The 14,104-nt window shown below is 38.4% G+C and overlaps 1 protein-coding gene across 1 annotated transcript; it reads right to left on the bottom strand.

The window, feature by feature from the left end:
- Positions 1-8,153: 8,153 nt before the first annotated feature.
- Positions 8,154-9,351, bottom strand: LOC123594393 (polyadenylate-binding protein 1-like). Its single transcript, XM_045471167.1, is given in 2 exon segments — positions 8,154-9,033; positions 9,035-9,351. Coding segments are annotated over 2 exon segments (1,197 nt in total).
- Positions 9,352-14,104: the final 4,753 nt, after the last annotated feature.

Here is a 14,104-nt window from a genome sequence, read left to right as displayed (position 1 = left end):
ATGTTAACATATAAAATGCTAAATATTAAATATATACATATTTATTTAACATTTCAATTCCTGCTTATTGTCCTTAGAATAAAATAGGAATTTATATTTTAAACATTTTTTTTTTTTAATTTGAGCACAGTTGACATGTTATATTAGTTTCAGGTGTACAATATAGTGTTTCAACTTCTCTATATGCTATGCTCACCACAAGTGTAAGTTACCATCTGTCCCCATACACTATTACAATATCATTGATTATATTCCCTATGTTGTGCCTTTTATTACATGAATTATTTCATAACTGGAAGTCTGTACTCCCACTCCCCCTCACCCCTTTTGGCCCATCTCCCCTTATCTCTAGTAACCATCAGTTTGCTTTCTGTATTTGTAAGCCTGACTGTAACTTTTGTTTGTTTATTTGCTTTGTTTTTTAGAGTCCGTGTATGAGTGAAATGATGTGATGCTTATCTTTCTCAGTCTTTACGTAACATAATACCCTCTATGTCCATCATTGTTGGAAATGACAAGATTTTTTTTTTATGTTATCCATTTGTCTATTGAAGGACACCTAGGTGGCTGCTGTATCTTGGCTAATATAAATAATGCTGAAATAGGGATAGGAGAGCATATATATTTGTGAATTAGTATTTTCATGTTTGTTGGGTATATACTTAGTAGTGAAATTACTGGATCATATAGTATTTATCTTTATAATTTTTTGAGAAAACTCCATGCTGTTTTTCAGAGTGGCTGTACCCACTTACATTCCCACCAATAGTGCATGAGGATACCTTTTTTCTCCACGACCTCACCAACACTTGTTCTTTCTTTCTTTCTTTCTTTCTTTCTTTCTTTCTTTCTTTCTTTCCTTCTTTCTTCCGTTATTCTGACAAGCATGATGTGATGTTTCATTGTGGTTTTCATTTGCATTTCCATGAGAATTAGAGATGCTGAGCATATTTTCATGTGTCTCCTATCCATATATATGTCTCCTTTGGAAAAAAATGTCTATCCAGGTCATCTGCACATTTTTACATTTATTTATTTTTGAGACAGAGCATGAATGGTGGAGGGTTAGAGAGAGAGGGAGACATAGAATCTGAAACAGGCTTCAGGCTCTGAGCTGTAAGCACAGAGCCCAACGTGGGGCTCGAGCTCACGGACCGCGAGATCATGAACTGAGCTGAAGATGGATGCTTAACTGACTGGGCCCCGCAGGTACCCCATCTGCACATTTTTTAAAATCAGGTTGTTTGGTTTTTGGTAATCAGTTGTGTATGTTCTTAATATACTTTGGATATTAGCTCTTTATTGGAATTGTCATTCATAAATATCTTCTCCCATTCAGTAGATGGCCTTTTTCTTTTGTCAATGGTTTCCAATACTGTACAAATGATTTTTACATTTTATTTTTATTTTATTTTATTTTATTTTATTTTACTTTTTTTATTTTATTTTATTTTTTTAATATATAAAGTTTACTGTCAAATTGGTTTCCATACAACACCCAGTGCTCATCCCAAAAGGTGCCCTCCTCAATACCCACCACCCACCCTCCCCTCCCTCCCACCCCCCATCAACCCTCAGTTTGTTCTCAGTTTTTAAGACTCTCTTATGCTTTGGCTTTCTTCCACTCTAACCTCTTTTTTTTTCCTACCCCTCCCCCATGGGTTTCTGTTAAGTTTCTCAGGATCCACATAAGAGTGAAACCATGTGGTATCTGTCTTTCTCTGTATGGCTTATTTCACTTAGCATAACACTCTCCAGTTCCATCCGTGTTGCTACAAAGGGCCATATTTCCTTTCACTCATTGCCACGTAGTACTCCATTGTGTATATAAACTACAATTTCTTTATCCATTCATCAGTTGATGGACATTTAGGCTCTTTCCATAATTTGGCTATTGTTGAGAGTGCTGCCATAAACATTGGGGTACAGGTGCCCCTATGCATCAGTACTCCTGTATCCCTTGGGTAAATTCCTAGCAGTGCTACTGCTGGGTCATAGGGTAGGACTATTTTTAATTTTGGGAGGAAACTCCACACTGTTTTCCAGAGTGGCTGCACCAGTTTGCATTCCCACCAACAGTGCAACAGGGTTCCCGTTTCTCCACATCCTCTCCAGCATCTATAGTCTCCTGATTTGTTCATTTTGGCCACTCTGACTGGCGTGAGGTGATATCTGATGGTGGTTTTGATTTGTATTTCCCTGATGAGGAGTGGCGTTGAGCATCTTTTCATGTGCCTGTTGGCCATCTTGATGTCTTCTTTAGAGAAGTGTCTATTCATGTTTTCTGCCCATTTTTTCAATGGGTTATTTGTTTTTCAGGTGTGGAGTTTGGTGAGCTCTTTATAGATTTTGGATACTAGCCCTTTGTCCGATATGTCATCTGCAAATATCTTTTCCCATTCTGTTGGTTGCCTTTTAGTTTTGTTGGTTGTTTCCTTTGCTATGCAGAAGCTTTTTATCTTCATAAGGTCCCAGTAGTTCATTTTTGCTTTTAATTCCCTTGCCTTTGGGGATGTGTCAATAAGAAATTTCTGCGGCTGAGGTCAGAGAGGCTGCTTTCTCCTCTAGGGTTTTGATGATCTCCTGTCTCACATTCAGGTCCTTTATCCATTTTGAGTTTATTTTTGTGAGTGGTGTGAGAAAGTGGTCTAGTTTCAACCTTCTGCATGTTGCTGTCCAGTTCTCCCAGCACCATTTGTTAAAGAGGCTGTCTTTTTTCCATTGGATGTTCTTTCCTGCTTTGTCAAAGATGAGTTGGCCATATGTTTGTGGGTCTAGTTCTGGGGTTTCTATTCTATTCCATTGGTCTATGTGTCTGTTTTTGTGCCAATACCATGCTGTCTTGATGATGACAGCTTTGTAGTAGAGGCTAAAGTCTGGGGTTGGGATGCCTCCTGCTTTGGTCTTCTTCAAAATTACTTTGGCTATTCGACGCCTTTTGTGGTTCCATATGAATTTTAGGATTGCTTGTTCTAGTTTCGAGAAGAATGCTGGTGCAATTTTGATTGGGATTGCATTGAATGTGTAGATAGCTTTGGGTAGTATTGACATTTCGACAATATTTATTCTTCCAATCCATGAGCAGGGAATGTTTTTCCATTTCTTTATATCTTCTTCAATTACCTTCATAAGCTTTCTATAGTTTTCAGCATACAGATCCTTTACTTCTTTGGTTAGATTTATTCCTAGGTATTTTATGCTTCTTGGTGCAATTGTGAATGGGATCAGTTTCTTTATATGTCCTTCTGTTGCTTCATTATTAATGTATAAGAATGAAACTGATTTCTGTACATTGTTTTTGTACCCTGCAACTTTGCTAAATTCACGTATCAGTTCTAGCAGACTTTTGGTGGAGTCTGTCGGATTTTCCACGTATAATATCATGTCATCTGCAAAAAGTGAAAGCTTGCCTTCGTCTTTACCAATTTTGATGCCTTTGATTTCCTTTTGTTGTGTGATTGCTGATGCTAGAACTTCCAACACTCTGTTAAACAACAGCGGTGAGAGTGGGCATCCCTGTCGTGTTCCTGATCTCAGGGAAAAAGCTCTCAGTCTTTCCCCATTGAGGATGATGTTAGCTGTGGGCTTTTCATAAATGGCTTTGATGATCTTTAAGTATGTTCCTCCTATCCCGACATTCTCGAGGGTTTTTATTAAGAAATGTTGCTGAATTTTGTCAAAGGCCTTTTCTCCATCGATTGACAGGATCATATGGTTCTTCTCTTTTTTTTTATTAATGTAATGTATCACATTGTTTGACTTGCAAATGTTGAACCAGCCCTGCATCCCAGGAATAAACCTCAGTTGATCACGGTGAATAACTCTTTTTATATACTGTTGAATTCGATTTGCTAGTATCTTATTGAGAATTTTTGTATCCATATTCATCAGGGATATTGGTCTGTAGTTCTCTTTCTTACTGGGTCTCTGTCTGGTTTAGGAATCAAAGTAATACTGGCTTCATAGAATGATTCTGGAAGTTTTCCTTCCCTTTCTATTTCTTGGAATAGCTTGAGAAGGATAGGTACTATCTCTGCTTTAAACGTCTGGTGGAACTCCCCTGGGAAGCCATCTGGTCCTGGACTCTTATTTGTTGGGAGACTTTTGATGACTGATTCAATTTCTTCGCTGGTTATGGATCTGTTGAAGCTTTCTATTTCCTCTTGATTGAGTTTTGGAAGCGTGTGGGTGTTTAGGAATTTGTCCATTTCTTCCAAGTTGTCTAGTTTCTGGCATGTAATTTTTCATAGTTTTCCCCGATAATTGCTTGTATCTCTGAAGGATTGCTTGTAATAATTCCATTTTCATTCATGATTTAATCTATTTGTGTTATCTCCCTTTTCTTTTTGAGAAGCCTGGATAGAGGTTTATCAATTTTGTTTATTTTCAAAAAACCAACTCTTGGTGTCGTTGATTTGCTCTACAGTTTTTTCAGATTCTATATTGTTTATTTCTGCTCTGATCTTTATTATTTCTCTTCTTTTGCTAGGTTTAGGCTGTCGTTCTGTTCTGCTTCTATTTCCTTTAGGTGTGCTGTTAGATTTTGTATTTGGGATTTTTCTTGTTTCTTGAGATAGGCCTGGATTGCAATGTATTTTCTTCTCAGGACTGCCTTTGCTGCATCCCAAAGCGTTTGGATTGTTGTATTTTCATTTTCGTTTGTTTCCATATATTTTTTAATTTCTTCTCTAATTGCATGGTTGACCCATTCATTCTACAGTAGGATGTTCTTTAACCTCCATGCTTTTGGAGGTTTTCCAGACTTATTCCTGTAGTTGTTTTCAAGCTTCATGGCATTGTGGTCTGAATGTATGTATGGTATGATTTCAATTCTTGTATACTTATGAAGGGCTGTTTTGTGACCCAGTATGTGATCTATCTTGGAGAATGTTCCATGTGCACTCGAGAAGAAAGTATATTCTGTTGCTTTGGGATGCAGAGTTCTAAATATATCTGTCAAGTCCATCTGATCCAATGTATCATTCAGGGCCCTTGTTTCTTTATTGACCATGTGTCTAGATGATCTGTCCATTGCTGTAAGTGGAGTGTTAAAGTCCCCTGCAATTACCAGATTCTTATCAAGAAGGTTGCTTTTGTTTGTGAGTAATTGTTTCATATATCTGGGGACTCCTGTATTCACCACATAGACATTGATAATTGTTAGCTCTTCCTGATGGATAGACCCTGTGATTATTATATAATGCCCTTCTTCATCTCTTGTTACAGCCTTTAATTTAAAGTCTAGTTTGTCCGATATAAGTATGGCTACTCCAGCTTTCTTTTGGCTTCCAGTGGCATGATAAATAGTTCTCCATCCCCTCACTTTCAATCTGAAGGTGTCCTCAAGTCTAAAATGAGTCTCTTGTAGACAGCAAATATATGGGTCTTGTTTTTTTATCCATTCTGATACCCTATGTCTTTTGGTTGGCGCATTTAGTCCATTTATATTCAGTGTTATTATAGAAAGATATGGGTTCAGAATCATTGTGATGTCCGTAGGTTTCATGCTTGTAGTGATGTCTCTGGTACTTTTCTCACAGGATCCCCCTTAGGATCTCTTGTAGGGCTGGTTTAGTGGTGACGAATTCCTTCAGTTTTTGTTTGTTTGGGAAGACCTTTATCTCTCCTTCTATTCTAAATGACAGACTTGCTGGATAAAGGATTCTTGGCTGCATATTTTTTCTGTTCATCATATTGAAGATCTCCTGCCATTCCTTTCTGGCCTGCCAAGTTCTTTTAGAGAGATTGGTCACGAGTCTCAGAGGTCTCCCTTTATATGTTAGAGCACGTTTATCCCTAGCTGCTTTCAGAATTTTCTTCTTATCCTTGTATTTTGCCAGTTTCACTATGATATGTCATGCAGAAGATCGATTGAAGTTAAGTCTGAAGGGTGTTCTCTGTGCCTCTTGGATTTCAATGACTTTTTCCTCCCCCAGATCAGGGAAGTTCTCAGCTATTATTTCTTCAATACACCTCAGCACCTTTCCCTCTCTATTCCTCCTCTGGAATACCAATTATACGTAGATTATTTCTCTTTAGTGCATCCATTAGTTCTCTCATTTTCTCCTCATACTCCTGGATTTTTTTTATCTCTCTTTTTCTCAGCTTCCTCTTTTTCCATAATTTTATCTTCTAGTTCACCTATTCTCCCCTCTGCCTCTTAAATCCGAGCCGTGGTTGTCTCCATTTTATTTTGCAGCTCACTGATAGCATTTTTTAGCTCCTAATGGCTGTTCCTTTGTCCCTTGATCTCTGTAGTAAGAGATTCTCTGTTGTCTTTTATACTGTTTTCACGCCCAGCGATTAATTTTATGACTATGATTCGAAATTCACTTTCTGTTATTTTGTTTAAATCGTTTTTGATCAGTTTGTTAGCTGTTGTTATTTTCTGAAGGTTTTTTTGAGGGGAATTCTTCCGTTTGGTCATTTTGGATAGTCCCTGGAGTGGTGCGGAACTGGGACACTTCCCTTGTGCTGTCTTGAATAACTTGCATTGGTGGGCGGGGCCACAGTCAGACCTGATGTCTGCCCTCAGCCCACCACTGGGGCCATAGTCAGACTGGTGTGTGCCTTCTCTTTCCCTCTCCTAGGGACGGGACTCACTGTGGGGTGGCGTGGCCTGTCTGGGCTACTTGCACACTGCCAGGCTTGTGGATCTGGCATATTAGCTGGGGTGGATTGGCAAGGTGCATATTGGCAAGAGGGGCAGGTTCAGCTTACTTTTCCTTCAGAGATCCGCTTCGGGAGGGGCTCTGTGGTACCGGGAGGGAGTCAGACCTGCCAGAGGGATGGATCCACAGAAGCACAGAATTGGGTGTTTGTGTGGTGCAAGCAAGTTTCCTGGCAGGAACTTGTTCCCTTTGGGATTTTGGCTGGGGGATGGGCGAGGGAGATGGTGCTGGCCCCTGCCTTTGTTCCCAGCCAAGCTGCGCTTTGTCATCCGGGGCTTAACAACTCTCTCTCCCGTTGTCCTCCAGCCTTCCCGTTCTCTGAGCAGAGCTATTATCTTATAACCTTCCAGATGTTAAGTTCCGCTTGCTCCCAGAACACACTCCGTCTATCCCCTCCACTTTTGCCAGCCAGACTCCAAAGCTCTGCGCTGCTGGAGGGCTGCCCCTCCGCCCCAGCTCCTTCCCACCAGTCCGTGTAGTGCGCACCGCCTTGCCGCCCTTCCTACCCTCTTCGTGGACCTCTCGTCTAGGCTTGCATCCAGAGAATCCGTCCTCCTAGTCTTCTGGCGATTTTCTGGGTTATTTAGGCAGGTTTGGGTGGAATCTAAGTGATCCACAGAACACGGTGAGCTCAGAGTCCTCCTACGCAACCATCTTCCCAGAAGCCCCCTGTGTTTAGTTTTAAACCGCAATTAAATACCAGTAATGAAATAACATTTGCTTGGAAATGTATACATTTATTTTTCTTAAAATATTAATGTCATCATTTTCTCCAATTTTTATGTTTTTTTATTGTTTGGAACTTTCATTTTTCCAAGCAGGAATTTCATTTTACATAATTCAGATACTGGGAGCACTGTTAGTAGCTTTCAGGATATTATCTTGAGCTTGGTTGGACTGCAGAATAAGGATTATTTCATTAACCTTGGCACAGAGGAACTCAGGATATTTGAGCATATAAAGAATTTCAGCATCATCCATTTCCAGCAGTATTTGAGAGAATTTCCCAGCCAAAGTTGGGTGAATGGATTGAACCAGAGTAACCAGCTTTTCACCCAAAATATTCTTCTGAGTAGTAATTTGATGCCCACACAGATACATTTGACATATCATGACCAATAAGGATGGGCTTCTGGATGGATGCTGGCCTTCCTACTTTAAATTTAAGAGGCTTGCAGACACCTGCAATACCAGTAACTTTCTTGAATCTTTGGTTTGCATGTGATCCCAAAGAAGAAGTTTGAGGTTAAACAGCCATGGTCAGGGTTGTTGTACTGGTGATTTGATAGGCTGATTTGATCCCTGGCACTTGTGGTGGTATGAAGGTGCTGACTAATGGCTTATGTGCTACTGCTGTGTGGATAGCATAATGTATATTCTGAGATAGATGATGTTTGTCCCTGAACACAGGCTTGCAAAGACGTGCACTGCACAGTGACACTGAGGAAGAATCGACATGAAGTTATTTGATGGTGTTGTATTTCAATAGTTGATTATAGGATTATCTTCATCTCTCACAGCTGAGATTCTCTCCATGTAGTTCTTGGTGAGGAAAGCATGGCACTCATCCTTACTCTGTGCAATAGCCACATACAGTGGTTTGGTGATCACAATTTTCCCATTCATTTCCATGACAGCTTTATTAGCTTCCTCAGGAGTTGTATACCAAACAAAACCAAAGCCTTTGCTGTGGCCTGCCTCCATCATGACCCTGGCACTAGAGATTGTCCCAAAGAGAGAGAATTCTCTTCTCAGTTGTTTGTCATCAATTTTGTCTTCAAGATTTTTCACATACAGGTTAGCCCCCTTGCCCTTGGTGAGTTTACCCTGCTTTATTTGTTCAAATTTGTGTTTTAGTTCATAGTGTCTCTCTAGTTTGTTCTGGGCTCTACCAACATAAATTTGATTTCCATTAAGGACTTTTCCATTCATTTCTTCAATGGTTTTCTTTGCATCTTCACAATTCTCAAAACTCACAAATCCAAACCCTTTGGATTTTCCACTTTCAAAAGTCGTAACTCTGATACTTAATACAGAACCAAACTCACCAAAAATTTCTCTAAGGCATTCATCATCTACATCATCTACAAAATTCTTGATGTAAACACTGGTAAATATAATTGCTTTAGCCCTGAGCTCTGCTTCCCTTTTTTTTGCGAGGTTTAAACTGCCCAAAAAAACTCGCCTACCTTTCAACAGAATACCATTAATCTTTGCAACAGCCCTTTCAGTGGCATCTGATTTCTCAAAATGCACAAATCCAAAACCCCTTGATCCACTTTCATCAGTTACTACTTTACAAGAAAGAATGTTTCCAAAGACAGAACATGTATCATAAAGGGACTTATTAACAATAAATGGCAAGATTTTTAATGAATATATTGCCCACTCCACTCTTACGAAGTGATAGGTCATGCTGGGGCCACATAATAAGCAGTAGTTTGCCATTCATAATATCAAAGTTCATAGTGTTCAGAGCCCACTCAGTATCAGCCTGCACCAAGAAGTTTACATACGTTTAGCCCAGGGAGTGGCATGTTACCTCATCGCGGCACACCCGAATGGAAAGGATAGGCCCAGCTCTAAGGAATTTCCCATACAACATTGCCTCATTCACTTCAGGGTGCAAGTCTCTGACATAGAGTGTGGACATTTCGAAGTGGGTAACTGAAGCATTCATCTTGAGTTAGATCTTGAGTGAGATCTCCATCAGGCACCAACACTGGAACTCTTTCAGTGGGAGATAGTCAATCAAAGGAGGAATTGAGGCCAGGAATGCTCTGTTTGGCCTCAGCCACAGTTGCAGCTGGAGCTCAGCCGTGGGAAACTGAGACTATGGGCCTCGGTTATGGTGAGTCATGAACATGGCCTATAGATACGTATAGCGTGCCTGATTGTGATGCAGTCTGTGCTAGTTCAACGTCACGTGCATAGGCGTCATAAGCCAAGGGGATGAAGGCAGGCAGGCAGCTTTCAGGTCATGTTTTGTCTGATGGCTAAACCCAGAAGTTACTTTGCTCAGCCGCCTTAGGCGCCCAATGGTAGTGGCCACAACTGTTCCACGGGATACTTGGATGCAAGAGATGCATCTCCAGGCAGTGAAAAGCAGGTGCTTCAGTGGTCTTTGTCTAACTTGCCTTACTTTTTCTTATCACTAACATTCCACCTTCACTCCTCTCTTCCCCAGCTCCTCTCCACTTCTCACCATCTGTCCTCTGCTCCATCCTTCTCCATCCTTCCCAACCCTTCATGCTTATGCGTGTGTGTGTGTGTGCTTTCTCTTTTAAGGGTTTTCTGGGGCATGCCAAAGGGGAAGGGTCCATGTGTTTAAAAAAAACTCCACGTGGACTCATTGCTGTAACAGCTTGGTGGTGTTTAGGTTTTAAGGTTTGTTTGTAAACTATTTAAAAAACTTAATGGAAGTCTATGGCGGAGGGGAAGAAAAAAAAAAAGAGGTTAGAGAGGGAGAGAGCCAAAGCGTAAGTGACTCTTAAAAACTGAGAACAAACTGAGGGTTGATGGGGGGTGGGAGGGAGGGGAGGGTGGGTGATGGGTATTGAGGAGGGCACCTTTTGGGATGAGCACTAGGTGTTGTATGGAAATCAATTTGACAATAAATTTCATATTAAAAAATAAATAAATAGCCCACTGGGGAAGCCTCAAAAAGTAAAATAAAAAACTTTTTCTGGGGGCGCCTGGGTGGCGCAGTCGGTTAGGCGTCCAACTTCAGCCTTGTCACGATCTCGCGGTCCGTGAGTTCGAGCCCCGCATCAGGCTCTGGGCTGATGGCTCAGAGCCTGGAGCCTGTTTCCGATTCTGTGTCTCCCTCTCTCTCTGCCCCTCCCCCGTTCATGCTCTGTCTCTGTCCCAAAAATGAATAAACGTTGAAAAAAAAAAAACTTTTTCTGTAATCAAATGAAATACAGAGTTCACTATTTTCTGTAGTAGCTTCAAAATTATTTAGGCCTGTTATTGCTTATATTAGGTATTATAATTTTGCTTTAGAATAAATGCTAGCAGCTTAAACCTTAAATTTTCTGGCATGTCTGAGGTACGATAAATTTCATGGATAATAAAATTTTTAAGAATTGAACTATGAGTAGGAAAGTGTCATGTTTAGAGCACAATGAAAGCACACTTTATTATTGGTCTGTCTTGAATTAACTAATGGAAATTTGCTGATGTACTATTACACTTTTACATATAAAAATTAGTAAGAGAGAATTAAGGCTTAGTAAAAAGAATTGAGATTAATTCTCTAAACTACTCACTGATCATCCTGTTTGGGGAATTCCTGTACCATATGTGTCAAATGGTAATGGAATTTGGACACAAGTTTAGGAAATCAGCAATAATTCCCTAATTTTCTAATAATTCCTTAAACTCTAAAAAGGTATGTTCTTTTCGGGTTGCTTCCAAAAATAACCTTCATGTGACAAAATAGAGATTTTTTTTCTCATTATATAGCTCCTTTTGTAGTTAATTTTCTTTTATTCTAATCGGTTTGTGTGAAAGATTATTTGCAAAGTGTCTGTAAGGCAAAGCGGTAATATTAAGCAATAGTGCTTTATGATAGATGTGCTATCATGCAAACTGTTGTTTTTAGATACATAGCATCTCTTAATGTCCTAAAGAAAATGAAATATTACATATCAATATCTGATCAGTGACTGTATAAAATACATTAGTGGCTTTTCTTTTTTTAGCTACTTTTAATCAATGCTCATTTATAATATAGCTTAAAAAGATGGAATGTTTTTAGGCTGTTTTTTTTTCCTTTTTTCAGGCTGTTCCTATTGGAAAATGGCAGTGAAACTTTAATGTCAAAAGTACAAGACAATAGTTTCAGGTTAGTAAAATTGTTTTCATGATAGTTGAAATTTATATAAAATTGGGTTGATTCCTTCTCCTTTCTTCTAAATATGTTCCTTAAAGACAAATTTGGAAAATAGTTTTTAATGAATCGTGTGTTTTTGTAACACAGCACTTAAGATATCGTGGCTAATGAGAAATACCAGTAGGGAAGTAAATAATCTTTCTACCCTTCAAAATCATCTAGCTTTAAGAGTTAAATTGACATGAGGCAAATTAACGGGAGAAAAAAAAAAAAACAACAGGGTTTAATTATGTGTGCACAGAGGCCCAATAATGAAATTGAGATCCAGACATATGAACAAGGCAGATAGTTTTTATACTAGTCACTTAGACAAAGAGACAACAGATCTGTGAGGAATTTACAGGAAAATGAAAACTTAACTTTGAGAGATTCAATTAGTAAGAAATTCTTTTTTTTTTTTAATGTTTTTATTTATTTTTGAGACAGAGACAGAGCATGAGCAAGGGAGGGGCAGAGAGAGAAGGAGACACAGAATCCAAAGCAGACTCAAGGCTCTGAGCTGTCAGCACAAAGCCCGATGTGGGGCTGGAACTCTGCAAGATCGTGACCTGAGCCGAAGTCGGACGTTCAACCGACTGAGCCACCCAGGTGCCCCAATTAGTAAGAAATTCTAAACGGAATTTGGGGTGGGGTAGTAAATTAGTAAAAAGTAATTAGAGTTGTTTATACAGCCTTCTCTACTGTAAATTTCCCATCTCTGGTGATAAGGATATCTCTTTACTTTTTGGTACAAAAAGGATACTTTTTACATGGGAGATTTATTTCTTGCTTTCTGGAAACAAAAATGGGGAAATCAGAGTGTTCTTCTTTCATTGGCTATATTTTATGTAATTTTTATTTAAAATAATCAATATTCTAGTGCATTTTGAGAAAGCGTGCCATTGGCCTCTGAATACCTCTTCTTTGATATTTTTTTCTTTTTATAATTCCTCCTGGACTGCTCTGTGCTATTGCCATGAATTTTTATACATTGCAAACAAATCTCTGTAAAATGATTAAAATTAATGACATTGAATGTCTGATGCATAAGTTCCAAAGTGAGGAAAATAATCAAATAACAAGCTCTCAAATCTTTATACTGGGAAAGATGAATTAATAGTTTTAGTTAGAAAAAAATGAATTGCTAAAATATACTTGTAGATTTATAGTTCACATTTTCCACTAAAACTATAAAATATAATGTACTTTTTTTGAGGATATAAAGTTTCCATTTAAGTTATGAATGTGAATGAGCACTTCTGAATGAGATAAGGTTTTTCTGGAGAGGTAGTCAAGTCTACTGGGCTGGAAGCCAGAAATATAATTTCCTGGTTATCTTCTAACTTACAAAGACAACCTTTATCTTCTTTGTGCCTACTGTAAGAATATTATTAGAATGACTGTGAATACTTAGGTATTGGTAAAGTTTTTATGACTAAATAGACACAACTGGTGACACAACTCTGTTACCTTTTGGGTTGTACTTCACCTTTCTTTTTTTCCAAACAAAGGTTTTTTGACAAATCAAGGTAGGTTATTAAAATAAATATCCTATATGACATAATATCCTTACTTGAAATTTTACATTCATATTTCATATTACTTATAAACTATAAGTTTCTCAAAAATTTTAAAAATTGTCAGCAGGTTAATATTTTTGATTCAATAAAAATTTATTAAAATATTAAATTTTTATTCTAAATTTTAGGACAATATTGGGAAACTCCTCTTTTCCAGGAGTCAGTGTGTGAAACATTCACAACCAAGGTAGGTATCAGTCAAAATTTTTTTAGTAGATTCTCTTTTTCACCAAAAGTAAAATGAAGAAATGACAAGATATTACTGGGATGGGTTTCTTGGCCCTTCAATAGTAAAGTGTCTCTGTTTAACTGTTGAACTTTGTTCTAGGGCTTTCCAGAGAACAGAACAAAAACAACAACAAAAAAAACACCTCAAATGGAGGTGGATAAGATATACCTATATCTGTGTATCTTTATCTTTATCTATCTATGTATCTACCTATATCTATAATCTATCCATATCTATGTCTATATATATCTATATCCTTCTACATATCTATCTACCTATTTATAGAAGAGACAGAGGAAGAAGGAGAGGGAATGAAAGTGACAGAGGAGGAGACAGTTGCAGGAGAGTCAGAGATTTATTTCACAGAATTGGCTCATGTAATTTAGGGGCCTAGAAAGTCCAAATTCTGCAGAATAGGCTTAAGGACTGGTGACACAGGGAAGTGTGTTGTTGCAAGAGTTGAAAGCAATCTGGAGGCAAAATTGCTTGCTTTTTGAGGGACCTCCATCTTCTTTCCTTGAGGCCTTGAACTAATTGGATGAAGCCCACACACATTATGTAGGATAATCTGCTTTACTTAGAGTCTATTGATTTAAAAGTTAATGTCATCTAAAAAATACCTTCACCCTAATATCTAGATATTTGGTGTTTGAAAAATATCTGGGTATTTAACAATTTAACACATAAAAATTACCATCACATCTATTTTCCTCACCCACATGTTCTCTGGCAACCACCAGTTTGTTCT

This window comes from Leopardus geoffroyi, chromosome X (genome assembly GCF_018350155.1).
Source record: "Leopardus geoffroyi isolate Oge1 chromosome X, O.geoffroyi_Oge1_pat1.0, whole genome shotgun sequence".
NCBI classification, from domain to species: domain Eukaryota; kingdom Metazoa; phylum Chordata; class Mammalia; order Carnivora; family Felidae; genus Leopardus; species Leopardus geoffroyi.
This window is presented reverse-complemented; position numbering and strand designations above follow the sequence as displayed.